Here is a 25,884-nt window from a genome sequence, read left to right on the forward strand (position 1 = left end):
CCGGCAGAAATATCCCAGAAGAGCAACCCGAGAACCAATGGCAAGGCCTGATGGATCCTAACCCCGACGTGTGTTTAGTACCAGGGATCTGAATATGCCCGTTAACATCTTAGCTCCCTTGCCGCTGTCTGGCCAAGACTTTGGAAAAGGTGATTTAGAAGAAATATTTGAACCAAGCAAGGTTCTGTGGAACATCAAGCCTCATCTGTCATAATTTGGAGAATTTGCTTTATTCTTAAACAAGGAGTGTGAGACTCGCCAAAAAAATCTACAAGAGAAAACAGGCTTCAAAACCTGGCGAAAGAATACAGCAGCAGGGGGAGTCTTTAGCTGTAGTAGCTCCATTGCCTTTCAACCATGACCGTCAAGACAGAACCTGTTTCAGGCAGGAGCGTCCAGGGGCCAATGACTGGTTCTGAGGGAAGGGACACCACCGAGTGTGCTTTTGGATAAGCAGGTGCAAAAGGCTGAGCCTTTTAGAACAGCCTTACTGTTGCCGGCTGTTGGCAAGAGGCAGCAATGACTAACAGGCACATGATCGGTCAAGCCTCAGCCTGGAGATGAGGTGTGAAGTAACTTCAGTGTGTTCCCACCATATGGCTATGTGAATTCCAATCCCCCCCTCTCCCATTTGCAGCTCCGAGAGGAGGGCAGCACAGATGACGCTGGTGACCTCAGTTACCTCGTGATTCGGGGTGGCGGGATGCTTTGGCCTCTGTAGAGGACTCCAAAAACACAGGGCCCTCCTATAATCTCTTTTGGTTCTGTAGTGCACTGGTCGCAAAAGGCCCTGTCAGGGTAACGGAAGTGAATCCCCGGCATAGGCAGGGCAAGGGAAAACCAGAAGCAGAGGAGACTGGGGTTCAGTGCTGCAGGAGCCAATCAACTGAAGAGCCAGCCGTCTCAAGGCTGGAGGTGCAGACTAAGGCGAGGCTGGGGGCTGGCTCTACTTCCTGACTGAACGTAATGGCTCTTTTTGCAAACTGGGCACATACCCACTCAGTGGTCTCCAGTCCGAGTGGTGGGCCCCGGGGCGGCAGTGCAGAGCTTTCTTCCCCCGTCCTCACCTTAAAAGTTGTTGGGGAGGTGCCACCAATAACCTGACTCCTTTTCGGAGGCCTCATCCCCCTCCCCCCCCCAAGAGCTAGTTAAGAGGGAGGCTGGTAGGAGGGCAGGTCAATAGGGGAGACAACGTTTCTCTTTTTAAAATTTCAAGTTTTCCATGATTCTAATAACCCTCAGGTTAAGGGCTACATGCTATTAAATGGGCAAGCTAAGTAAACTCTTGAGCAGAAAACGCTTTTATTCCAAACGTGGAAAGCTCCAACTTGAGATGAAAGAAACCTCTGATAAAGGCATTAGGTTTGAGGGTTGCCCAGCTCAGCCTTGGTCCAAGGAATCTCCTTTTCTCCAGTTCTGAGGGTAAGGGGAGGTTAGGGCATATGGGAAATCGAACCTGGTGATGCCTTTTGCTCAGAAGCAGTTACATAGCTATTTCCTTTCAACTGTGCTCTCCCTGCAACTCCAGCTTTTGTGCCTCCTCCCCGGCCCCTCCAGGTCTGTTCCTGCTACTGTTCCCCAGTCAAGAATCACTTGCCATCCAGCACACTTGGGTCTCTCCCACTGGAGAGAAAAAGAATGGCCTCAGTGGTACTTAGGGCACTTTACTGGGTGTCACAGGGAATTGAATCTTGACCTTCCCCCCGGGCATAGGGATCAAAGATGGGGACTGAGGGCCTTTCTTGAGGGCCTCAAAACCTCATCCTAGGAACTGGATTGCCCAAGGGGGCCCAGAGTACAGGTCTGATGTCAAAATATTCTGACATGGCAAGCCCTGATCAACTGACCCAATACTTCAGGAAATAGCAGAATCAGCAAGTTATAGCATCAGTGCTCCATGTCAGCTTCTCCCAGAGCAAAGACTTGAAGTGAAAGAGGGCTAGAGGGTCAAAAGAACACGCTTCATAGCTCAATTCAGTCCCTTTTCAATCACTTTTTTCAAAAGATCATTGTAGATATCCCAGTGTTCAACACAAAGCAAAAACAAAAGCAGAACCAGGCTTCAAAGACAAGGGAGCACTCTTCACAAAGCTCCAGAAGCATTTAGCATCCCAAAAAGTCAGTGTCCTTATTTGACGATGCAAAAAGAAACTCACTCAACATTTTGGAATGCGTTATAATTAGAAGGGCTGAAATTAAATGCTAAATGTGTGTCAACTACTGATGGAGGGAAGTCTTACCACATTTGGCAAAATTGGCTCAAAATGAATAAATTGTAGAAACTACTCTCTTCCTCTGAGAAAATACCTAATTCCTATCACCAGGAAAAAGAACCGGAGATCCAACAGGCATTATACAGCCTGTAATTCAGGCATAATGCACAGAATTACACTGCATCTAGTTCTTAGTTAACCCCAGACAGCTTAAGGTCTTACAGTTGAATAAAACCGCTGCCGTGTCTACTCAATGCAGTTAATATCTCAGAAACAAAGAAGTAAGAGCTATCACTGGGCAGCCAAGACACTTAAACCAAAGCTTTGGCAGAGAGATCAGTACAGATACAGACCCACAATCAAACAGAAACTTTATTAGTTTCTTCTACAAGAGACAGTGACATCAATCTTTTTAACAGAAATCTCAGGTCATCTGAGAGGTCAAATAGATCCAAGGAATAAAGATGACAATTAAACAGTTAAATTAATCAAAAGGCACTACAACACCACCTAAAACCTACTACCGCAGTGGCAGTGGGCTAAGGAAGATTAAGCTACAGCGAAATAGTCTCATGTAACTTGTTATAGATTATATAGTAGGAAACGAGTTTGCTTTCCAGAAGACTGGCACAATGATCACTTGGGACCAAGTTGATATTTGGCCAGGAAAAGAAGGTCAGGCCAAATGGAAAGGAACAGGGACAAAGGAGACTCCAAGTGACAGAATCCAAGCAAAGGGTGATGGATCAGGCTTTTTCCTCCCAAGAAGCATTTGTTGCATGGTGGGTTGCCTCCCCTCAGGCTCCTGCCCTAGAGCTGTTCCAGTCTTAGAGGGGCTCAGCAACCAGAGCTGGGTTCAGGCTGCCCCAGGATCATGCTGGAATTTAGTACAGACTTTAGAGAACTTGTCACAATTTTGGGGGTGGGGTGGGGCGCTGAAGCATTCACATGCAAAGTAGTCTGAGCTTCCCCAAACACATTCAGACACCCTTACACAACTTTTTCCAAAGTCTGACATCTTGTAGCAGCTGAGCTGGAGTTAAAGCTGCAAGGCTCACAAGATCAAAGAAGCCAGGACGAAACAATACAGGTAGGAAATCCCAGCAGTTAATCTCAATCTTTCTCTAATGTAGGAGAAACACCCATATACCTGATGTGGGATGTAGAAAGCTACACTGTAACAAGTTGGGTCTTCTGCTGGATTTTTCATCAAATACCAAAGGAAAATAAGGGGCGGGACTCACTTTATTTTTTAAAAGCCTCAGAACTTATTCTATTATAAAGGGACATGGCTGAACAGGTAGGAGACAGATTCTCCATTGTGAGTTCTCCTGATGGCTTCTGCAAGGATCATGGAGATGTCGATCACCTAGGAGGGCAAGGCAAGCATCAGGTTAGTATCATACAGACAGAGATGACTGGCCAGTTTGCAGACACTGATGAGCAGCCCGATGAGGGTCCTTCCTCTTAAGACTGCTGCACTGTGCTGTTTCCCCAAGGGAGCCCACAGCCAGATGCTCTTCATACCCACATTTTAAATATAACCAACCACTTGGGAAAGAGTCAAAATGCTTATGGAGGAAAAACTCTGACTCAGACTCACCAAGATGGTGGTAAGTTGGCATTTAAAAATTCTTAGGAATGAAAAAAGAATATTTAAGCTGAAAATGAAATCCTTAAGAATGATATCAACCCTCCAATTCCATATATTTCTAGTGGATTATATTTCCATATTTCTAATGGAAAGCGAATTGATTACTGTACATAGTTTTAATTAAGCAAGGCCTTGTTCTTTTAGTGCAACAGCACTCAAACTTTATTGTCTGACAATTACCTGGGGAAATTAAAGTCCCGGTCCCATGACCTCTGTTTTTGTAGGCCCTGGGTAGAGCAAAGGAATCTACATTTTAACGAGAACCCTAGGTGATTAACTTAGGTGGTTTCCAGAGCACACTTTGAGAAACACTGAAGTTCTAAGGAGCATACCGTCAGTTTAAAGTTTAAAGGTTTCACATTATGTTTGCAGGGGCCAATAGTTAAGAGTGATACACACAAACTGTAAAGCATGGACCTGGAAACTTGAGTGTGCATCACAATCACTGGGAGAGCCTGTTAAAATGTAGAATCCTGGGCTCCATCCTCCAGAGATTCTAGGTCTAGCTGTTTGAATATTTAGACACGTGATCTTTTTCCTTTTGGGTCACAGATCCTGATGACTAAGCCTTGAGAGCAAAGGAGGAAATCTTTAGAACCCACCCAGACACCTAATTCAACACATGTAACCACCTCCTAAATACTCAGTGGAGTCTTGTTTTGCAAGAATCTCAGCCTCACCTGTATTTTGGAGCAATGCTTCATCTTATCCTCCTGAGGTATGGTATTGGTGACAACTACTGCTTCAAAGCATGCATTATTAATGCGAGAAATGGCTGGGCCAGAAAAGATTCCATGAGTCAGGATAGCATAAACCCTGGTGGCTCCAGCTGAGAGAAGTCTAGAGGAAAAAGCAGAGTTGATTAGGAGTAGTCTTACTTGTCACTATAAAATCCGAGTTAGGGAAGAAGAATGTCTTAGTCAACTTGGGCTGCCATAACAAAATACCACAGACTGGATGGCTTAAACAGAATTTTATTTCTCACTCGTTTCTGGAGGTTGGGAAGTCTAAGATCAAGGTGTCAGCAAGGTAGGTTTCATTCTGAGACCTCTTCTCTTGGTTTGGTGGTGGCCACCATCTCGCTATATGCTTCCATGACCTCTTTGTGTGCATAGGCCAAGAGGGAGAATAGGGGGTGGGGTTGGGAGGGAGCTCCCTGGTGTCTCTTCTCATAAGGGCACCAATATCATCATGAGAGCCCTACCCTCATGACCTCACCTAAACCTAATAACCTCCCAAAGATCCCATCTCCAAACACCATCACACTGGGGGTTAGGGCTGAATTTTAGGGTGATACAATTCAGTCGATAGCAAGGAGAGAGAAACAGACTAAGAACTTATCTGAATAGGTTTGGATTAGTGTAGAAGGACTGTGGCACAGACTTCTATGCTCAACAAAATCTGTCTCCTCTTCTTCCTAGCACACAGCTGGACATTTCCTAGCCTCCCTTGCATAGTTAGGTGTGGCCATGTGACTCAATTCTGGCTATCTAAATGTGGACAGAGGCTTGTAAAATCTCCCACGGATGATCCTCCATGCTCCTTTCCCTTTCTGGCTGGACAAAATGGAAATGTTAAAGATGCAGCACCACGAGACTGAAAGGGGAATACTTGCGTTGGAGCATACCATGAACAAGAAAGAAACTTTACTGTGTTCAGGGAGTTGATCTGTTAAGAGCAATTAGCATTAACTTACTAATATGATAAAAGGAGTTTTATAAATGTATACTCCAGGATCCAAACCAGGAGAGCACACAAGTCTTTTTTTTTTTTTAAGCATTTATTATACATATATGCTAGGCACTGTGCAAGGCACGGATACCTGGAGATTTAAAAAACAAATTATGAGAAACAATGCTGTCCATACTGGCTTGGATTATAAGCAGTGGGGAGCCACTTAAGGTTTTAAAGGAGGCATGAGGGGAGTCTAGTCTTAGTTTTAGGAAGATAAGCGAGTATGGTGGCAATGTGAAAGATGGACTGGGGAGGTAAGAGACTGGTGACTGGCAGCAGAGAGCAGAGGGAAGGCGGTTCAGGACAGTGCAGGCAAACGACGAGAAGGAATACGAATGAGGGTAGTAGCAGCGAACATGAACAGTCAAAAGGTTAAGGCCAGGGATTCTAGCTTAGGTAAAATAGAAACATGAGAATCTATTTCTGTCTCCTCAGGCATATGGATTTTTTACCTTAACTTGTTTTAAAAAACTATCAAGGGACATCCCTGGTGGTCCAGTGGTAAAGAATCCCCCTTACAATGCAGGGGACATGGGTTCAATCCCTGGTCAGGGAACTAAGATCCCACATGCCACGGGGCAACTAAGCCCGTGTGCCACAACTACTGAGCTTGTGCACCTCAACTAGAGCCTGCATGCCGCAAACTACAGAGCCCATGTGCTCTGGACCCCACACGTCACAAATAGAGAAGAGAAAACCCGCACGCCACAACTAGAGAGAAGCCCATGCACCACAATGAAGAGCCCATGCACTATAACAAAAGATCCCGCGTGCTGCAACTAAGACCCGACGCAGCCAAAAATAAATAAAATAAATAAATAAATAATAAATAAATCTTAAAAAAAAAACTATCAAAAGTAGAGTACTTAGAATGATGAGATAATTTTGGAAATATAGTGGTGACAGTTGCACAACACTGTGAATGCAACTAATGCCACTGAATTGCACACTTAAAAATGGTTAAAACAGCAAATTTCATGTTACATAAAGTTTAGCACAATAACAAGGAAAAATAAAACTAAGAAAATCTAGAGAAAAAAATAATACTTATCAATTTACATGCATTGCAATTTTAGCCTAGGGTGACAAAAGAAAGCTAGTTATCATCTCCTCAAATTCAGTTCCAAAGAGAATCAGCAGGATTAGGGCATTCAGATAGCAGTTAGCTTTTTACTTCTAACCCCCAGCTCCACCACTAGGCACTCACTTGTCAGCTGCGTGGCAGATTGTACCACAAGTGTCAGCCATGTCATCCACGAGGATGGCCACCCGGTCCTTCACATCTCCCACTAGCACCATGCGGTCCACTTCATTAGCTTTCTTCCGTTCTTTGTGAATCAAGGCAAAGTCCACATTCAACCGGTCTGCGATGGAGGTCACTCTGCAACACAGGGTATTCACAGTTAAAACGTGTGCGTGTGCCTGTGCATGTGCGTGTGCCTGTGCGTGTGCGTGTGCGTGTGCGTGTGTGTCTTAGGACAAAGAAAGGAAATAAAGGATGGGCTTGTTTTCTGGGGGAGAAGACTCCTTGAAACCCAACAGTTCCCAGGGTTGGAAGAAAGCAACCGGAATTGATTGGCATCACAAACTGGGTTTCATAGACTAATGCCTCCATACCCTGAGAGCAGTTTATGAATGTATTAGTCAAACTTAGATTACAATTCATTCTGGGTTACTGTAGGGGAAGACAGACACCCTCACCAGTCCCAGGAAGCGGTATAATGAACGCTAGGGCACGTTCGTTTACTAGACTGGCAGTGAAAGGGAAGAGAGAGGTGACTTGGTTAACTAATGCCGGGAGTGTAGATCACCCCGATTTGACATGCGGATGTGGTGAGAAGTGAACCTGAACTTGGTGGGAGAGGAGCAGTACCCAGCCCATTCCAATGCCCACGCCCTCATCACACTCCCCTCAGTGATCCACCAGCTGTCAATGTCAACTGTACCTGGACACCAAGCTTGGGAATTCCTTTAAGGACTGCTAGAAAAAAAGTTTTACCAATTAACTGGGCAAACCAGGCATCTTGCTGTACAGCTCAAAGCATCTCCAAATCAAAACAAAATTCCTTTTTTTAAAATGACAAGGCAAGGGCTTCCCTGGTGGCACAGTGGCTGAGAGTCCGCCTGCCGATGCAGGGGACACGGGTTCGTGCCCCCGTCCGGGAAGATCCCACATGCCGCGGAGTGGCTAGGCCCGTGAGCCATGGCCGCTGAGCCTGCACGTCCGGAGCCTGTGCTCCGCAACGGGAGAGGCCACAACAGTGAGAGGCCCGTGTAACGCAAAAAAAAAAAAAAAAAAAAAAAATTACAAGGCAATACAAACCAGACTAGAAGGTGGGATAGAAAACAAATCTTTCTGGCGACAAAGTACCATGTAACCACTCAAACAGCAATCCATTCAGTGTATATGACTGTGGTGCCCCAGTGACACATACGACTACGCTCCACCATGCCATCCTTCTTATGGGTGAAGAGGCCTATGCTTTGCGTTTTGTGTTTTAATGTAATACTGATCCAACCAGAGCATTATGTCCTATTTCCCTTGTGGCTATGGTCACATATCTCGAGTTTGTGCTGAATAAGGGAGAACCTGTGACCATATAATAAAGAACAAACAAGACTTGGACCACAACCTAGGCAACATTTACACCTGATCTAAACAACCCATACCCTGTGCTCTCCTTTCCTACTGCATGGGCACATAACAACATGAGTTACCAACCTGGGACTTCCCTGGTGGTCCAGTGGTTAAGACTCTGTGCTCCCAAAGTGGGGAGCACAGGTTCGATCCCTGGTTGGGGAACTAGGATCCCACATGCCGCACGGCGCAGCCAAAAAAAAAAAAGGTTACCAATCTGCTTGGAATGATTATTTAGCAGAGGCAAATGCATGATCACTTAGTTCAAGCATCCCAAACCGTCCACACTCAATGGCCAACAAACTCAGTGACTGACAAAGTGTAAAGGGCTCAAAAAAGTCACTCCCTATATCCTTGATGGTAGAACTACGTGCAAGTCACAATCACACAGGAATCTCTACCTAGTCCAAAAACCCTGCCAAGACAGACGTGATAGCCATTCACTTTGAAAATCTTTCATCACTAAAAGAAAATTATAAACAAACAAACAAAATCATTTAGCAATAAACCATCTACTGAAGGCAGTTTTTTTGTACCCAACTTTGGAAAGAAAATCGTGCTTGATTACTTATTTCAAATGTGACTGTTTTCTATGTCTCTGTGGAAGACGATTTTCCCAAGTATGACAACCACCATGAGGGGGATGTGTTTTAGGCTCCGTCTCTAGTATTACAGATGGTAACTAGCGACAAGGGACTCACAAAGCCATACATCTGGCTGGAGAACAGAACTCAAGCTCTCAGCTTATCAGTTCTGTTGACGTTCCTGAAATAAAGAGGTTGTTGAGAAACAGTCATTGAAGGTTTGAATGGCTTTTGCAAAGATCTGAATTCGCGTTTCCTAATCATGTGTTTTGTAGCTCTTCATTCTATTTCCACAACAAGAACATGTGTCACGCTTTTGAATGCATTACTAACGAGTGAGCCGCTAAAGAAATGAAAAGCTCTTAGTCTGCACCACGTGAGCTGAAGCACTGCAACTGGCAATCCCTGGCAATCAGTTTGTTTAGAATGTTCAGAGCTTGGCTTAAATAAAATCACCACACTTTCTTTTCCTTCCTGCTTAATATTTTAATCTAAAGGATCAAAACGGTTTAACCAACCATTTGGAGGTATGTAAAAGCTTACTTGTTCACTATTATCATGGGCTTCGATAGCAGGTGCCATTCATTAGAAAACCAAATTCCTCCCCCTCCTGATGGGTCACAGCGCTGTTGCTAGCCCTGCAGCGCTGAGTCACTGTTGGGTTATGGTCAAGCCCACGATGCCAGACTATTTTGTGCACCTCTGCTGTCTTTCAGGTAGTGACTCAGGCCAGTAGAAGAGGAGTGAGTAAAACCATATCCAGCCCATGTCCTAGCTACCGGCACATCCAAGTACTTAAAAACTGTCACTTCTCAATATCTTGTAGTAACCTATAATGGAAAAGAATCTGAAAAAGACTATATATATATATGTGTATATGTGTATATACATATGTGTATATATATATGTATATGTGTATATATATATACACATACATATATATGTATGTATATATATATATAGTCTTTTTCAGATCACTTTGCTGTACCCCTGATGCTAACACAACATAGTAAATCAACTATACTTCAAGAAGAGAAAAATTCACTTCAATAGAGAAACATCGTTTTCTGACACAACTGTCTGAAAGCTTTTCCCCAGTACGTTGGGAATAACATGACTTTCAACCATACCTCTTAGCTCCTCCAGCATCAGGTGAAACAATCGTGCAGTTCCTCCATTCCGAGATGTTCTCCCTTATCCACTTGAGGACAGCTGGCTCTGCATACAAATTGTCCACTGGGATATCAAAAAAGCCCTATAGAAAGAAAGAAGCTGGGTCAGTTTTGCTTGTTTTCCTTCTCTTCCATTTACAAATAATGAACACAAAGAGAATAGTAACTTGCCAACAGAATACTTTACTGCAACATTCAAACTGATCAGAAGGCATGCCCGGTGTGGCAGACTGTAAAAACAGCCTCCTCGAATCTGGGCTATGTAAGAGAGCCCAGCCACGACGGGCAAAGCCAGGCCTCGGCTACACCACAGCTGACCACAGGCACATGAGCAAGCTCTTGGGAAAAACGGCCAAGTCCAGCCAAGACCAGAACTACCCAGCCAACGTGCAGACCCATGAGGTAATAAATGCTTACTACCTTATGCCAGTAAATGTTGGGCTGGTTTGTTAAGGAGCAAAAACTAACTGGTAAACAGGTTAGAGATGCTATGGTATATAAACTTAATGGAAGCCATTTACAATAAATGGTCACAGTAACTAGAAGTCAGGAGATCTGTGTTCTAACACTAGTTGCTACATATTAGTTGTATTTCACAACTAATCTGTTCCTCTTCTATAAAATGGGTATAATCACCTGTCCTGTATCTCACTGAATTCCCAGAAGCCTCCAATGATAATGATTTCAAAGTCTCTTTAAAAAGTATAAACTATAAGGTGGTATTCTGCTCCCCTAACTCTGTTTAGTATAGAAGGTAGGTTCCAATATCTATGGCTCTAAATTTAATGATGACAATAACAGCTCCCATTTATTTCGTATCTTTCATGAGCCAGGTGTTATACTATGAATTTAATATCTTACTTGATACTCACAATAACAAAGCAGTGTGTGTTCAGAGAAGTTAAATAACCTGCCCAAGGTTACAAAGCTAGTTAGTGTCAGAGCCAGTATTCAAACTAAGTCTGATGCCAAAGCCTACATGCTTCCCAGAATCCCAGACGGCCTCCCTGTCCAACCACCCCACGTGGCTAAGATCATGATCTATGCTTAAGGTGAGGATGTTGAAAATGTCATCAATGTCTAGTTTATTTGAGCTGTACTTGGGCAGTTTTTGCTTCCCTACGGTTTTCAGCATTCAGTCCTCTCCTACCCCCTTTCTAATCCCTAATAATCCCTAAGCTAATACTTAGCTTCCACTGATACCTGAATTTGAGAAGCATGCAGGTCCATGGTGATAATATGATCCGCGCCTGCTACAGAGAGCATATTTGCGACAAGCTTGGCTGAGATTGGAGCCCGGCTCTAAATGGAGGGGAGGAAAGAAAAAAAAAAAAAAGCCAATTTGAGAAACAATTCATTTGCTCAAGAAGCACTTATTTACTGTGCACCTACTGTGTTTAAGGTACTGTGCTACCAGGAAATTCATAAAAAGTGACACAGCCACTGACTTTGAGTAGATCACAATCTGGCACAAATATGAAGTGGATTATCATTTTTCCAAATCAAGATACATATTTCAGAAAAGAAAATACCTTCCCTACCTTTCTTTTTCTTCACGTACATATTTTCTGCCTATTCAAGTGTTTCCAATGCTCCATTATTTAAATTACTCAGACTTTAAAAATCTTTTTTGAAAGAATTTTATTAAAATCTCTTTTAACACATACATACTCAAACCTGTGTAACATCTAACGTGTCAACATTTAAAGACACATTAGGGGCTTCCCTGGTGGCACAGTGGTTGAGAATCTGCCTGCTAATGCAGGGGACATGGGTTCGAGCCCTCGTCTGGGAAGATACCACATGCCGCGGAGCAACTAGCCCCGTGAGCCACAACTACTGAGCCTGCGCATCTGGAACCTGTGCTCCGCAACAAGAGAGGCCGCGATAGTGAGATGCCCGCGCACCGCGATGAAGAGTGGCCCCCTCTCGCTGCAACTAGAGAAAGCCCTCACACAGAAACGAAGACCCAACACAGCCAAAAATAAATAAATAAATAAATAAAATTAAAGACACATCACAGGATGGAAATTATAGTTTTATTTTATAAATTACACCACTCCCTTACTCATCCGGAGGCCAATGTTCCAGTAACCTCAACCCCCTTTAATAACAGGTAAACACACCTGGCTGCACCATAAAATAGCAAGGCCCATGCCCTTTACTCTACTCTGTAGGAGCACTGTATTTTACTGAAATAAAAATATCTGGCCTTCTCCCAGGCATTGTATGTAAAATTTGGGCATCAATTACAACAGACCTGCAAAGTTTTACATATATGCTTTATCCTCTAATACTCCAAATGAGGTGAGATGTGTGTGTGCGTGTGTGTGCGCGCGCGCGTGTGTGTAATGAGACCAAGTATTCATGTAACTGACTTCAAGTTATATGAAGAGGTCGCCACTAGAACCAAGAGGGTCCCAGAGGAGCTACCATAGTTTAAAAAAATATTCTACTCCATGGGAGCTGGTGCTTAGTCTTGCTGATACAATGAAAAAATAGCAGTGAGTTAGCCAAAAGTCACATACATATGACTGGAATAAAACAGACAGACTGCAAATGTGTTACTTTATACAAACCAATCACACCAATTGCTGTGAAAATCAGGTAATGCCTAAGATAAAAAAAGTAATATCCTCTAAATATACATTTGATAATTAAGGAAGATTTTGACTTTGGGCAAGTGCTCCTGCTTCCCCTGATTTTTAAAAAAGAATTAAAGAAAAAAAAAAGATTCCGCTCCTACCTTATCCTTCTTATCCTGCCGGGCATAAGGGAAGCATGGGATGACTGCAGTAACCCGACTGGCTGAAGCAATCTTGCAGGCATTAATCATGATCAAAAGTTCCATTAGATTGTCGTTGATTTCACCGCAGCCACTCTGAACAATGTAGACATCCTCTCCACGCACACTTTCGCCAATTTCCACGCTACAGGAAAAGGAAGGACAACAAAAGCAATAGATTTTAAAGCACTATACTGTACATCTACAGACAGTAAGGTCTAAAAAACACAGCTTCCCCACTAGTATGCTATGAATGGGTTACAGCTGCATGTGGTCTTGATCCCCTCAGACTTCAGGAGATTCCCCAGAGGAGTCCCTCTATTTACTGCCTCAGTTTACTCCAGTGTACTATACAGATATTACCTGCTTTTATAGGTGATATGACATGAAAAAGATTGGCTAAGGCACTTAGAAGTGACTGGACTATAATTTCAGTAGGCAGGCTGTATCTCATTTCATATACTGAATGCAAATCTGATATAGCATCTATGACTGTCACAATCCATATATAACAAAAGAAGTAGAAAGCTCATATAAGGAATGAATCACTACCATTCTATAATGATGCCTTCTACAGAAGATAGTACTACATCTACCACATTGGCAGTTCACTGAACAAATATTAAATGTTCATCGCCAGTCACTTTGCTTGGTGCCAGGGATACGATGGTGAACAGATGTGGTCCCTGCCTTCATTCTATGCTAACTGTACTCTGGTCCAATTAGTAATTCTTATTTTAAAAAATTCCACAGGAAGTTACTCTAATTATGGAGTAACACTATATTTTACCATAAAATGAAAGTTTTAATATTCATACTTGGATCCTTACCAAGAATAACTTATTAAAAAATAATAACCTCAGTGACACCTCAAAGCAACACCATTTCCCCAATTAATCCTCTAGGTGAGGTGGGGTGTGTGTGTGGATGTATGGGCATGCGTGCATGTGTAGCGTGTGTAGGCAAGTAGACCAGAACAGCTGATAACCTGTACTGATGAAGAGAAAAACTTCTTCAACAGGAAGTAATTCCATTGCCAGAAGCTGATATAAGAGCTCATTATTATTTAAAATTTATTCCTTTCCAATCCAAGTAACAATTGTTACTTAGTTCCCCGACTAGGGATTGAACCCATGCCCTCGGCAGTGAAAGCACTGAGTCTCCAATCCCAGGATCCTACTTTTTAAAAAATGGGGTTAGCTTATATTGTAAAGCAAGAGAAATAAAAGCAAAGAGTAAAAATCAAACCAGAAAGCAATTAGAACAGGGAAGTTGAGATTCCTGGTAGCCAGAACAAAGAGGAAAAATCATTTGTTCGGGATGTTTGGAGGTAAACCTTCAGGCACTGAAAAATGGGCAAAATAAACCCAAAGTAAACAGAAGAAAATATAAACATAAGAGCAAAAACCAATGAAGTTAAAGACAGTAAAACAATAGAGAAAAACCACTGAAACAAAAAGCTAGCTCTTGGGGCCTCCCCTCGTGGTCCAGTGGTTAAGAATCTGCCTTCCAACACAGGGGAAGTGGGTTCAATCCCTGGTCAGGGAACTAAGATCCCACATGCTGCAGGGCAACTAAGCCCATGCACTCTAGAGCCTGCGTGCCACAACTAGAGAGCCCGTGTGCACCACAACTACTGAGCCCTTGCACTCTGAAGCCCACGCACCACAACTAGAGAGAAGCCCGTGTGCCACAATGAAAAGCCCATGCGCTGCAATGAAAGATCCCGCATGCTGCAATGAAGATCCCACATGCTGCAACTAAGACCCAATGCAGCCAAATAGATAAATAAATAACTAAATAATAAATTCTGAGAGGGACTTCCCTGGTGGCGCAGTGGTTAAGAATCTGCCTGCCAATGCAGGGGACACGGGGTTCAAGCCCTGGTCCAGGAAGATCCCACATGCCGCAGAGCAACTAAGCCCGTGCACCACAACTACCGAGCCTGCGCTCTAGAGCCTGCGACCCACAACTAGTGAGCCCACATGCCACAACTACTGAAGCCCGCGTGCCTAGAGCCCGTGCTCCGCAACAAGAGAAGCCACTGTAATGAGAAGCCTGCACGAGCAGCCCCCGCTCACCGCAATGAGAAGCCCGCAATGAGTAGCCCCCGCTCTCCGCAACTAGAGAAAGCCCGCGTGCAGCAACGAAGACCCAATGCAGCCAAATAAATACATTTAAAAAATCAACCAATTGCACTGTATGGACCTTATTTGCATACCAATTCAAGCAAATTGTTTAAAAATCCCACATTTATGAGACAAATGTGAATACTGGCTAATTATTTGATATTAAGAGATTACTGTTAATTTGTTTCAGGCAAGAAAATGGTATTGTGGTTAATGAAATGTATATGGGTGATATGACATAATATCAAGGTTTGCTTCAAAATAATCCAATTGTGGGGGGCGGGGAGGGGGAATAATAAATGAAACAAGATTAGCCGTGAATTGATAACTGCTGAACTGGGTGATGGGTGCATGGCAGGGAAATCATTTACTGTTCTCTCTACTTCTGTATATGTTTGAAATGTTCTATAACAGGAAGAATGAATGAATGAATGAATACCACTCAGGATTAGGCTGCCTCTTGCATCTGCTCACTTATGAACCTTCTGCAGGCCTGCCATTGTGAAAATTTGGAAGACTGAGGTTTATCGTCCCTCACAAAGTAACTCACCTCACACTAGAGGTAAGTGGGTCCAACGTGTTTCTTCAAAAGGTTTTGACAGATCTGCTCATACACTTTTACAGATACCCAGCTGACAGATATTTAATTTTGGGTGGAAGTACAACTTGATGGGTCCACCAGGACGCAATGGCTACGAAGAATTTTACGGCAGGATCCTGAAATAGTGATGCTGAGCAACATGATGAACTGAACAGCAATTCTGTGGACCCCAAGACACAGCTGAACAGACATCTATTAATCACCAAGATCAGCCTTAGGAAACAAGTAAATCTGTCAGCAATGTCAACTATGCTAATGCCAAAATTGCTTTCTGGAGACTTTGTTTTAAATTCAAATGGACAGGCACGAGAGGGTCAGGGAGGGCTTCCTGGGAGAGCAACTTGCATGCTATCCAAAGTGTAGGCCCTAGAGCGTCACTGTCCAGTAAGGGAGTCACTGGCCTCAAGTGGTTGTTGAACACTTGAAATGTGGCTAGTGTGACTGAGGAGGTGAACTGAGATGCGCAGTAAGTGTGAAATACCACACCTTACTGTGAAGCTGGTATAAATAAAATTAAAATTATCGATTTTTTATATTAATTACATGTTAAGTTTTTAAAAAAACCACTCAAATGGACAGGACTAAATAACACCTTGTGGAGGTGAGCCTGCTCTGCAAGTTCCTCACTGTGGTGGGCCCAAACAAGAGGCTGCGGGAGTTTCAAGAGACTTCCAGATCTCCTTTACTAACGCTGCCTGCCCTTTGAGAGGTTCCAGGCTGAGTCCCTTCTGTGTTTTATGGTGCACAACTCTAGGGCCCTGACTGAGTACTTCAAATATCCAGCAACTTCAAAACTGAAGAAATTTTATTTTATTTTTCAAGAAAATTTTATTTTATTTTATTTTTCAAGAAAATTTTATTTTATTTTATTTTATTTTAATTTTTCACTCCCTGCCCCCCCTGCCACCTCACCTCCTTGACCAAGCTCTCCACTTCTCTGGGGGAGAATGAAAGTCAGGCATATTGATTGCCAATAAAAAGCCAATCGTGTCCTCTACACCTGGCGTGGGAAACATAAACATAAAATGGAAATAAAGTGAATCTAAAAGTGCCTTTTGATTGGTGGTATTCTTAAGAAAATCTCAAGAATTTAGATGGATGTTGGCACGTGCAAAATATATGGGATTAACTAACAAAGGTTAGAGTTCTTAGGAAAATCCTAGGCAACCAAGGTTAAAGTCATCCCCCTCTCAGCCTATCCAGAGTAACCAAATAAACCAAAGTTATTTAAAAATATTGAAGAGAATTGAGTCCAAAAATTTAGTACATATAACAAGAAAGAAACAGACTCACAGATATAGAGAACAAACCAGAGGTTACCAGTGGGGAGAGGGAAGGGGGAAGGGGAAGATAAGGGTAGGGGATTTAAGAGGTACAAACTACCATGTATAAAATAAATAAGTTATAAGGATATATTGTACAACACAGGGAATACAGCCAATATTTTATAATAACTATAAACGGAATATAACCTTTAAAAATTGTGAACCACTTTGTTGTATACATGAAGCATATAATATTGTACATCAACTATACCTCAATAAAAAAAATTTAGTACATTCAGAAGTTTCAAAAGCCAGATGAATACTGTAACAGCAAAAAATTTAAAGAAAATACTCAGAGTTGGGCAAGTTACTTAACCTCTGAATCTTAGTTCCTTCATCCATAAAATGGGGATAGTAAGAGTACCCCCTCAGAGCAGTGTTGAGGGGATTAAATATTAGATGTGTATAAAGTGCGCAGCATAGGAACTAGCACATTTTAAGCATTCACTATTTATTAATTATTAATATCATCATTGCTGATAGCAGAACTCGTTCAACTTTTCTAGAAAGCAAATTTGGCAATAGGTATTAAAAAGCCTGAGAGGGACTTCCCTGGTGGCACAGGGGTTAAGAATCCGCCTGCCAATGCAGGGGACACGGGTTCGAGCCCTGGGCCAGGAAGATCCCACATGCCGCAGAGCAACTAAGCCCGTGCACCACAACTATCGAGCCTGCGCTCTAGAGCCCGTGAGCCACAACTACTGAGCCCATGTGCCACAACTACTGAAGCCCGCGTGCCTAGAGACCATGCTCCACAACAAGAGAAGCCACCGCAGTGAGAAGCCCGTGCACCGCAACGAGTAGCCCCCGCTCACCGCAACTAGAGCAAGCCCGCACGCAGCAAGGAAGACCCAACGCAGCCAAAAATTAAAAAAAAAAAAAAAGCCTGAGAAGTGGTGTATACCCGTTAACCTAGTAATTCCCCTTCTAGATATTTATCCTAAGGAAATAATCAGAAACAGTCAAAAGATTTACATTCAAGAGTTTTCATATAAAAGAATCAGATCAAAACTTTTAAATATGTAATAGACTTGCTTATCTAAAATTATAGTAAAACCATGACAAGACTATACAGCTATTTAAAACCATGTAGACTAAATATTAAGAGAAACTACTCAAAATATATTGCTGAGTGAAGAAAGCTATAAACAACCTATCTTACTTTTTAAAAAAAGTACATAAACAAACAAACATCTGGAAGTTCATAAATCAAATGTTAAGTTTATCTTGGGTGGTGGAATTATTTGGAATGTCTTTTCTCCCCTCTGTCCTCTTCTATATTTTCCACATTTTCTGCAATACCATCACCACCCCTTACCAACACTGTGAATTTGTTAGACAATTTTCTAAGAACTTTACTCCTATCTCATTTAATTGTCACAATAGACTCTGGGTAGATGCTACTTTAGAGATGAGATCACTGAGGCAAAGAAAGACTTAGGATTCAAACCCAGCTTCTCTGATTCCAGAGCCTGAACCTTTAACCTCTCATAGTTATTTGTGTGTGTCATACACCCACATATATGTATGTATGTTTCCTCAAAAACAGGACAGCAGGGGCTTCCCTGGTGGCGCAGTGGTTAAGAATCTGCCTGCCAATGCGGGGGACACGGTTTGAGCCCTGGTCCGAACACTGGTCCAGGAAGATCCCCCATGCCTTGGAGCAACTGAGCCGGCGTGCCACAACTACTGAGCCTGTGCTCTAGAGCGCACAAGCCACAACTACCGAAGCCTGCGCGCCTAGACCCTGTGCTCTGCAACAAGAGAAGCCACCTCAATGAGAAGCCCTCGCATGGCAACGAAGAGCAGCCCCCACTGGCAGCAACTAGAGAAAGCCTGCGCACAGCAAAGGAAGACCCAATGCAGCCAATAAATACATTAATTAATTAATTAAATCTATATGTATATGAAAAAACTAAAAAACTGGACAGCAAAGGATGATCCTGACGTCAGAAGAAAGCTACTCAAGACAGCATCAACCCCTGAGGTTCAGCCAAATTGCTGCAAAACAGTCTCATTTGAGGATGGGCTCTGCAGTTCCCCATCTGATGACCCAAAGCACCCACTGAGCTGCCCTGTCCGTGACCTTTAGATCCCAAGAGTCACACAGGGCAGCAGTTACCACTTATGCAGTGCAGAAAAGCCAAAGGTTGGGGGAGGGAGGTAAGGGGAAGCTCCATAAGCAACATATTCGATTATGTTCAATGAAGATTTCAGAACATCTAAGGAACCAAAAAGCTAATGATTAAGCCAGAAACAAGGCAACTTAACCAGTCAGCAATTTTCCACATTGGGCTTAATCTTATCCAATGTTTCCAAGCATGTTACTGTCCAGTTGTTTAAAAATGAATTCAGGGGCTTCCCTGGTGGCGCAGTGGTAGAGAGTCTGCCTGCCGATGCAGGGGACACGGGTTCGTGCCCCGGTCCGGGAAGATCCCACATGCCGCGGAGCGGCTAGGTCCGTGAGCCATGGCCGCTGAGCCTGCGCGTCCAGAGCCTGTGCTCCGCAACGGGAGAGGCCACAACAGTGAGAGGCCCGCGTACGGCAAAAAAAAAAAAAAATGAATTCAGCTTTTTATCTCAGGGAAGTACACTGGGACTCCTGCTAATTCCGATAAATCAATCAGTTAGAACAGTAAAGTGTTCTCCCCCTCCCCTCTCCCAATATAGCCTCAGGTCCTGATGTGTTGCAATAGGCAGAGGGTCCACAAAGAAAAAAAAATCTTTGTATTTTTTCATGAAGCATAGGAAAAGGACTTAATAGTCACAGTTCTCTAAGGGGAACCAAAAAAACCTCTAAATGAAAATCATTCTTGTCCCCTAGCTATAGTGCCACTTGCAAAGTCTGGTCCTGTTTTGTTTTATTACAGCCCATGAGTCATAATGCTGTGGTTAAAGCTAAAGACAGCAGCTCGGCTAGCCTTTTGACTAAGGTACTGCCTGGTTACAAATGGCATCAGTGTTTGCAGTATCATTTGCATCACAACCAATGGTACAATGATCAAGAATCCAGAAGGAAGCTGTCCACTACAGATGAATGCTCTTATCAGCAGGGTCTACAAAGGATAGGGGGAGTTACACTTTGGTAAACAGTTTAAAGAAAGATAAAAGGGAACAAAAGCATTTAGGAAAAAATGTTCAAAGCAATCTTCACTAATTTAACTGATTCATTAGGTTTGGTGTAAACTTTCCCCTTAATAGAGGACTGACTGTAAGACTGTGGGCACTGCTCTGATTTGATCAACAGGGTATCAACGAGAAACACAAAAAAACACCTAACAGAACCAGAAGATGCTATGTTTAGGTGGAAGGGGTATTGAAAGGATCAGGTGACCAAGCTATCTCTAAGATGGCCCCAAGGTGCAGGAGCACGGTAGAAGCGGGGGGGGGGGGGGGGGGCGGGGGGGAGGAGGTGCAAATTTAATTAGCAAGGCAATGAAAACAATTCATTGCAATGAATTGAATGAATTGCAATGAATGCTCTATGCATTCCTGGCCTTCCACTCCATGACCTTTTCTCGATTATCTTAATATTCCGGGATAAAACTGTTTCCTAAATCCCCCGCACAACGTTAGAAGTGGGCAAGTTCAGGATAGACTTTGGTACTGAAAAATATGCTTTTGTATTGTCTAGACCAGTAGCTACACTTGGGAAGATCAAGGATTCCAGAATTAAGGTTCCCTAAGATTTTCTGGATGGCTCAAACTGAGATGCTGGCAATCAGGATGCAGTTAATGCATCATTTTATCCGAGCAACTAGATTTAACTTAAGTATGGCTCCGAGTCTAAAGATGTGAAAAGCCAACGCTTGCCAATCTAAGGGAAGTCCTCAGTATTAATTTTGGCGGCCTCAGTACATAATGTCAAATTCCCTCAACAGGAAATCCGACCGACACCGTTTCGAATTGAAAAGCTACTTCTTAGACTCTAGGAGAAGCACTACGAGGGCTCAGTACGCAGTAGGATCTCCCAGGCAAGCTGGTCTAAGAGCTGAAGAGAACCCAATCTGATCTGTACGGCTCAAAAGCGAAGCGACAAAGCCACGTGTCCCCACTGCCGAGCCTAGGCGTCTTTTCCCTCTAGCCGCTCTAGGCAGCCACCATCCCCGCGTTGGGTCCTCCAGCCCTTGCCTTCAAACCCAGTAGCTTCGCCTCCTGCTCCATCTTGACTCCACCCAACCGCACGGTGAGAATGAACGTGACCCTCCCGCGAGAGGTAAAATAACGGAAACAGCCCGTGGGGCACGCTTGCCACAGAGCTGCCCCGTACCCCCCCCCAAAGCCGGCCCTTCAGAACTCACGCGGTGGCCCCATACCCCTACCCTCTGCTGCCCAAGTGTCGCCTGGCCGCCCCGGCAGGTGAGGCCGGTCGGGGTCCCAACTTCATCCTCACCAGGTCTCCTGGTTGCTGAATTTCTTAGTCACCACCTTGCCCAGCTCCAGGCCCAGGCGGTCGGCAATCTTCTGGGATAGGTCCTGGTGGGAGCTGCCGCTGAAGATTTTGATATTCGGCATCTTGGCCAACTACCCTAAGCACTCTTTGCTTGGTGATCGCTGCTGCCGCCGAGACCCGAACCGAGTCGGCCCAGAGACTCAGTGCTAAGCACTTCGCATTGCTACTCCGCCATCTTACATTCCCGCCGGCGCGCGGCTCTAAATTGCCCAGCGCCGGGTAGGCGGAGTCAGCGGGGAAGTTTACACCCCGCCCTTTCCGATTAGCTGAGCGCCGGCGAGGGGCGGGTCCTTGTTGTAGTTCTGCCTACACCCGGCTGTCTCAGGGATTGACTGGAAGCCCTGAAGGGGGCGAGGCTAAGGAATCGCCCCGCCCCCTATAGCGAGGCAGTCCGAGAGGGCTGACTAAAAAACGCTGAGATACCCGCGCTTGCCTGGGGGTGGAGGGGTGCTGGTGACGCGTAGGGCCAGATCTTTCCCGCAAGTCACTTTTTTTCTTCAGCACCTGAAAGCAAGCCTGGCTCTGGTTTACAGTTTCTTTTAAGAGTATCTGTTTATCAGGATGGCAGCCACAGTTCGTCTGAATGAAAGGGAGACTTCTCAACGTGATTGAGTGTATGTTTCTGAACATGATTTTTGTCTTTTTGTAAGGATGGGGCTGAATTAAAGCACGTTTGCATCACTCACAGACGCCCATAGCACAGGCTCATCCAAAGGGCAAACAAGCAATTTCAGTGTCGCCTTTGCCTGGCAGACAAGTCCCAAGGGGAAAGTGACTGAGGGCAGGCTACCTGAGTCATCCAGGGACACTGCAAGAGAAGTCTCATTTTGTTTTCAGCGCTGGGACCAAGTATGTTCAAACAAGTGATGAAGTATGGATTTTCCACGATATCTGGGCAATAAAGGTCTGATTTATCTGACCCTTGGAAAGGAGAGAAAATTTAGAATACTTATGGGACTTCAGATAAAGAACCCCGGAGGAATCAGAAAACCTGGTTTTTGGTCTTGTCTGCCTCATGTTGTCCTCAGCATCATATTCTGCGTGTTACTAATGTGTCCTTTTACACCACTATTTTATTATTTTTATGATGATAACTGCTAATTGGACCAAAGAGGGCCTTTATTCTCACCATATTTTCATTAAACATATTCCAACCATGAGTTAGAAGAGAAAAATCATACAATTTTAGAATCATACAATTTTGTTATGAGTGCCATAATGCTCATAACTACAAGCTGTAAAAATAAAAGGGACTTCAAAAATCATCTAGTCTGGGCTTCCCTGGTGGCGCAGTGGTTGGGGGTCCGCCTGCCGATGCAGGGGATACGGGTTCGTGCCCCAGTCCGGGAGGATCCCACATGCCATGGAGCGGCTGGGCCCGTGAGCCATGGCCGCTGGACATGCGCGTCCGGAGCCTGTGCTCCACAACGGGAGGGGCCACAGCAGTGAGAGGCCCGCGTACCGCAAAAAAAAAAAAAAAAAAAAAAAATCATCTAGTCTACTGGCTTCATTTTACATATGGTTGAAACTGAGACCAGAGATGGGAAGGAATTTGTCCAAGTGGCAAAGGCAGAAAATATTTAAAGCAGCATCCTGGCTTTCCCTTCCTGCCATTTTCAGCAGTGTCCTCAGAGGACCTCTCCTTCTGACCTTTTGTCATAATTTTATGAGTTCAGAAATGTAACACAGGCCTAGGTGTATAGGAATACTTGAAGAAGGAAGTAGACTGCAAGGCAGAATATTAGTAGTCTTCCATCACATTTCATTCATCAAAGATTTACTGAGTGCTTCATTGCATACAAGGCAGTACACTAGGCACTGAGGGGACTATAAAGTATTTGCCTCCAAGGAATTTGTTCTTTCAATATTTAATGAAATATTTATTGAATACTTCTAATGCACCGGGCCATGTTCTGGGCACTGAGAATACAGCAGTAAACAATCAGAAATCCCTGCTCTCATAGAGTTTATATTCTCAAACAATAAACATGTAAATGAAGAAATTGTATAATATATCAAGTGGTGATAAGCGATGTGGAGAAAAATCAAGCAAGGAAGTAGCAAAATGTGCCATGATGGTGGTGAAGGGGAGGAGTCTAATTTTAAATAGGGTAGTCAGAGAAGGCCTATCCGGGAAGGATACATTTGAGCAAAGACCTCAAGGAGTTAAAGGACTGAGCCATGTTGATATCTGGGACAAGCAGAGGGTACAGCAAAAACCCTAGGACAGGAGTGCATCTAACTTGTTTGAGGAATCGTAAGGAGGCTGATGTGTCTGGTGCAGAGTGAGTGTTGGGGTCGAAGGGGTAGAGCACACCAGTAAGAAAAAATAAGATCAGTGAACTAAGAGCAATTGGTGGGAAGGTGCCAACCATGTAGGACCTTGTAGGTCATTTTAAGGAGTTTTGCTATTACTGAGTAAGGGTATTTACCAAAGAATGACATGATCTGACTGCTCTCTTAAAAGGAATAGAGCGTAGGCAGCAAGATAAGAAGCAGAGAGACCAATTAGGAGATGGCTTCCTAGTAGAGATGAGACATTTATACAAATATTTATAAGACATGGCACAATTTAATACACTACCATAGAGAACCCTGTGTTTGGGTAAAGGGTAAGCTGCTGTAACACAGACCCTAAAACACAGTGGCTCAAATAACACAGATTATTTCTCTCTTGCATAACATGCTCCCAGGCCAATGGGACAATTCTGCTCCATGCTAGGTCATGAGCACATCCATGTTCCAGCCCATGGGAAGGAGGAAAGAGAAGAGGCAAGGGATTTCTTTTTAAACAAGTCACGTGGAATTTGCTCATTTCATTTTCCATCACATCCCTTTGGAATGAGCTTAGTCACGTGGCAAGAGCTTAGTTGCAAGTCACACCTACCTGCAGGAAAGACTAAGAAATGTCTTGTTAGGTGGCCCTGTATTCAGGATGCAGAGGAAAAGGGGATTTTGGAGGTACAACTAGACATCCGACCCAAACAAAGTCATATGCAGACTCAGCAGTAAAAAATATCACCTCTGCCTGGGACATCCTGTCCAGATATCCTGGAGGTATTTCTGGCAGCGGAAGCACATGAGCTAGGCCTTGAAGGATGGGCAGGGTTTTGACAGTGATGAAATAAAATGCATATATTGTGGCAAGACTAAATGTTTCTCTGCCCGTTTGGGCCTCCTCCCTCCCTTTTAGTGTGTATTGTGTATCTGCACTAACCAGACCTCCCTAGGAAATAACCTTCCTTCTCAGTCTTGTAAGGGTTCACTATGACCCACTACTCACTTTGTATGCACAGATCAGGATTATGTAAACTGTCAATGTATGATTTGATGTATAACCCTATGTCTCAAAAACTTATATATAACTGTGCTTTGACCTTTAACGGGCCGAACAGTCCTCACAGCTTTCTGAAATATTGTCTCCCACATTATAATCCTTGGGTTGGCTTGAATAAAATTTTTCATTTCTTTCTTAGTTCGATTAATTTTTTTTTGACAACAGGCAATGATTGGCAGGAGGTGGTTCTCCCCTGGCAGGAAGCAAAGTAGAGGTTTTGAGGAAAGGGAAGTAGTCTGCTTTGGCTGGAGTATCAGGTACCATGTTGAGATTTTATTCTGCCCGTGGTGGGAAGCCACTGACTACTCTGGAATAAGGGAATGACATGATCATAATTGTGCTTTTGGTAAATTTAACTGTGTGAATTAATAATAGGGAAGAGATTGGATGCAGGCAAATCAGGTTGGGAGGGTAAGTTAGTAATGTCCTTAATTGGGCCAGTAGCTGTAGGGTTTAAGAAGAGGGATGGGAGATGTGAATCTCAACCTTTTGGAAATCATGGACCCCTTTGAGAACTTTATGAACACAAGGGACCTTCTCTCCAGATAAATGATCAAAGAGCCCTGCGCTTATTAGATTAAAACTAATAATCCCATTAGGGCAAAAACTAAGTAATCTAATCAGAGAATTCGAGAATATAAATGTATGTGGGAAAAATGCTGTTGTCTTTGTTCCTTTTGTCCCTATCTAGAAAGGTAAACAATGTTAAGGCATGGGAGATAGGTGTCTTAGTCCATATCTAAGGTAAGGTAGTCCTGAGGAGAAAGTTTAAAGGAGACTTGAGTTAAAGTCATCTAGGAAAAAAATGTCCTCAGACCTTTAGGGATGGATGAACATGGACAAATTAGGCCATCAGAATAGGAACAATGTGTGCGAAGCTGGCATAAGGATCCTAAGATGTGAGGTTTTGAAAAGAGTATGCTGAGTTATATGTAAATGGTGATGGGTTCTGTAAGTTTGATATCATTCAAAAGAAATGTGCCGTGGGGCTCCCCTGGTGGCGCAGTGGTTAAGAACCCGCCTGCCAATGCAGGGGATACGTGTTCGAGCCCTGGTCCGGAAGATCCCACATGCCGCAGAGTGACTAAGCCCATGCACCACAACTACTGAGCCTGAGCTCTAGAGCCCGTGAACCACAACTGCTGAGCCTGTGCTCAAGAGCCCGCGTGCCACAACTACTGAAGCCCGTGCGCCTAGAGCCCGTGCTCCACAACAAGAGAGGCCACCGCAATGGGAAGCCCACGCACCGCAAGGAAGAG

The 25,884-nt window shown here is 43.8% G+C and overlaps 1 protein-coding gene across 2 annotated transcripts; it reads right to left on the minus strand.

The window, feature by feature from the left end:
- Nucleotides 1-2,567: 2,567 nt before the first annotated feature.
- On the minus strand, nucleotides 2,568-21,499 carry PRPS1 (phosphoribosyl pyrophosphate synthetase 1). 2 transcript variants are annotated; one of them, XM_089904224.1, is made up of 8 exons: nucleotides 21,229-21,333; nucleotides 16,423-16,510; nucleotides 12,742-12,925; nucleotides 11,199-11,297; nucleotides 9,954-10,078; nucleotides 6,809-6,982; nucleotides 4,548-4,707; nucleotides 2,568-3,582 (listed from the first exon to the last, which is right to left on the minus strand). In XM_089904224.1, exons 2-8 carry the CDS (start codon nucleotides 16,470-16,472, stop codon nucleotides 3,490-3,492), a joined length of 885 nt encoding a protein of 294 aa, XP_089760350.1. In that variant the 5' UTR covers nucleotides 16,473-16,510; nucleotides 21,229-21,333; the 3' UTR covers nucleotides 2,568-3,489. The 2 variants fall into 2 exon arrangements, with proteins under 2 accessions (XP_089760350.1, XP_022412434.1); XM_022556726.2 differs by lacking the exon at nucleotides 16,423-16,510 and having other exon boundaries at nucleotides 21,229-21,499.
- Nucleotides 21,500-25,884: the final 4,385 nt, after the last annotated feature.

This window comes from Delphinapterus leucas, chromosome X (genome assembly GCF_059928025.1).
Source record: "Delphinapterus leucas isolate spDelLeu-1000000601 "Yukka" chromosome X, BTC_Dleu_Yukka2, whole genome shotgun sequence".
NCBI lineage: Eukaryota > Metazoa > Chordata > Mammalia > Artiodactyla > Monodontidae > Delphinapterus > Delphinapterus leucas.

What these genes read in the sequence shown, in the direction of transcription:
- PRPS1 (XM_022556726.2), bottom strand. Translation starts at nt 21,350, where the DNA reads ATGCCGAATATCAAAATCTTCAGCGGCAGCTCCCACCAGGACCTATCC. An exon ending in GATGCTGGAGGAGCTAAGAG is followed by an intron (nt 6,983 to 9,953) that starts GTATGGTTGAAA and finishes CCTGTGTTGCAG; the next exon opens with AGTGACCTCCATCGCAGACC. An exon ending in AGCATTGCTCCAAAATACAG is followed by an intron (nt 3,583 to 4,547) that starts GTGAGGCTGAGA and finishes TTGCCCTCCTAG; the next exon opens with GTGATCGACATCTCCATGAT.